At 24.4% G+C, this 2,487-nt stretch overlaps 1 protein-coding gene across 1 annotated transcript; it reads left to right on the forward strand.

The window, feature by feature from the left end:
• Positions 1–26: 26 nt before the first annotated feature.
• EHI_033450 (uncharacterized protein) lies at positions 27–1,162 on the forward strand (the record flags this gene model as incomplete). Its single annotated transcript, XM_001914464.1, has 2 exons — positions 27–522; positions 627–1,162. The coding sequence occupies 2 exons, from the start codon at positions 27–29 to the stop codon at positions 1,160–1,162; spliced, it is 1,032 nt and encodes a 343-aa protein (XP_001914499.1).
• Between the last annotated feature and the right edge of the window lie 1,325 nt (positions 1,163–2,487).

Genomic DNA, 2,487 nt, shown 5'->3' on the forward strand with positions numbered 1-2,487 from the left:
GTAAAAAAGGAATAAATGGATCAACAATGCATCCATTTAGTCCATTAGCAGATATGGTTATTAGAATGGAATTTAATAGATTAACACATTTAGGAAGATGTAATGGGAATCCACAAGTAGGTAAAATTATAATTAAACCACCAAATCAAAAAGAACAAATATCAAATGTATTTACATTTAATAAATCTACAAAAATATCAGAAACTTTTATTATTAAATGTAAACCAGGAGATAAAATTGAATTTAAAGTAGAAGAACCAGGATTATTATCTAATACTACAATTGATAAATCATCTATTACTATTCCTGACTTTAAAGAAGGTGAAAAATCTGAAGAACATTTACCAGGAAAAAAAGGAAGTACATTTGATTGTAAAATTCAATGTATTAGAAGTGTTTATCATAATGTTTTTCCTCAATTTATTCCTCAAGATAATGATTTTATTAATGAAAATGAAATGAAATTTTATCTTTATTTTGATAAAGCAGAAAAAATTAAAGCTGGTGATATTGGTGGAACTAGTGATGCTTATGTTAAATTTAAAACTTCTAAATCAAAAGAAAAGAAGACTTATGTTTTTGCTCCTTCTGTTAATCCTGATTGGAATAATGCTTTATAATTAAAGGTACTCTTAGTGAAGAAATTATTTTCCATTTGTTCGATAAAGACACTCTCACTTCTGATGATCATTTAGGTGATGCTAAATGGAAAATTGACCCATTATTTAATAATCAATGGAAAAAATTTAAACTTCAAATTGATAAAAAATGTTCTCTCTGTATTGAAGTTAAACGTGTTAAAACTTTAAGTCTTACTTATAAAAGACTCCTTGGTTTACCTGTTCCTTCTACTCAATTCCAAGGTTATCCTCAACAACAACCATATCCTTATCCTCAACAATATCAATACCCACCACCACAAGGTTATCCTCAACAACCAGGTCAATATCCACCACAACAAAGTTATCCTCAATACCCACCACAAGGTTATCCCCAATATCCACCACAAGGTTATCCCCAATATCCACCACAAGGTTATCCCCAATATCCACCACAAGGTTATCCTCAACAACCAGGTCAATATCCACCACAACAAGGTTATCCTCAATACCCACCTCAGGCTTATCACTCTCAAGCTGCTGGTGCTCTTCCAAAGAAATAATTTAACTTATTTTTCTTATTCTAAATTTTTATGGTGGGTTGTATTTTTATTTGATGTTGTGTATTAAAAGTTGTTTATTAAACAACCAGACTTTCATTTATTCTATTTCATTTATGTGATTTATTTCTTTTTGTTGTTTAGGTAGTGTTAATTGATGAATGTATGAGATGGTACTACATCATTTATTTTCATTGTTTATTCTTGTTGTATATTCTAAACCAACATTTGCTTTAATATATTTTTGGTTATATATTTTGACAATACAAAATACATGTTGTTAAAAGATGAATAAATTGATTGATGATTAATATTTGAATATGTTGTTTTTATGTTATTTTTCATGTGACTAATTACTACTTCTTATTGTTTTTCTTATTGTTTATTGTTTATTGAAATAAGAATTGTCAAATGATTTGATAATTGTATCAATTAAATTATACATAATTTATTGATATTCAAACGTATTTGGTTTATTTCACAATCAGAATTATCTACATTTTGAAATGATAAATGATAAAATTGTATTTTATTAATTAAATTCGTATTATTCATTCTGATTATCAATTGAATAAATAATACTAAATCAAGTGAATAAACAGAATATGTGTGATATAATGATTATTAAAATTGATAATATGATAAAAATATATTAAATATTGAAATATCAATTTTTCATTCAAAATTATTCATTTTAATTACTACCTTGTGGTTATTATCAAAACAACGATTAATTTATTTATTAATAGTTTATTAATTGATTTCATTTAATACTACATCATAGATATAATCAATTATGTTAATACAGTTCAATTGGACTGGATTATAATGATAAATTATAATATTGAGAGAGAAATGAATAATCAAATATTATACCATGTATTACAAATTTGTAATAAATAAAATACTAACATCACAAATACATTTTATCATCATAATTTATGATGATAATGTTATTCATTATTTTATAATTCTATATTCAGATAAATTTCTATTGATTTTTTATCATTACACTCAATGAAACATATTTCATCAACATAAATATTAATTTGTATTCAATATAATTACAAAATGATATTAAACAGTGTGAGTTTTGATAATTATATTATAATTGACATTGACTCATAACAGCAACGAAAAAAGCAAATAATTGGAAATGAAGATAAAGAAAGATATAAAAGAATAAAAAGAAAGTAAAAAGTAGAATATGATGAAGAAAGAATAAAAGTAGAAAGTAGAGAAGATAAAAAAGAAGATAAAGTGTAATAAAACAAAAGAGATGATAAAAGAAGAATAGAAAGAAAAAAATAAAGGATGCAAATTTTATT

Source organism: Entamoeba histolytica, genomic scaffold (genome assembly GCF_000208925.1).
Source record: "Entamoeba histolytica HM-1:IMSS scf_1104750516769 genomic scaffold, whole genome shotgun sequence".
Lineage (NCBI taxonomy): Eukaryota > Evosea > Mastigamoebida > Endamoebidae > Entamoeba > Entamoeba histolytica.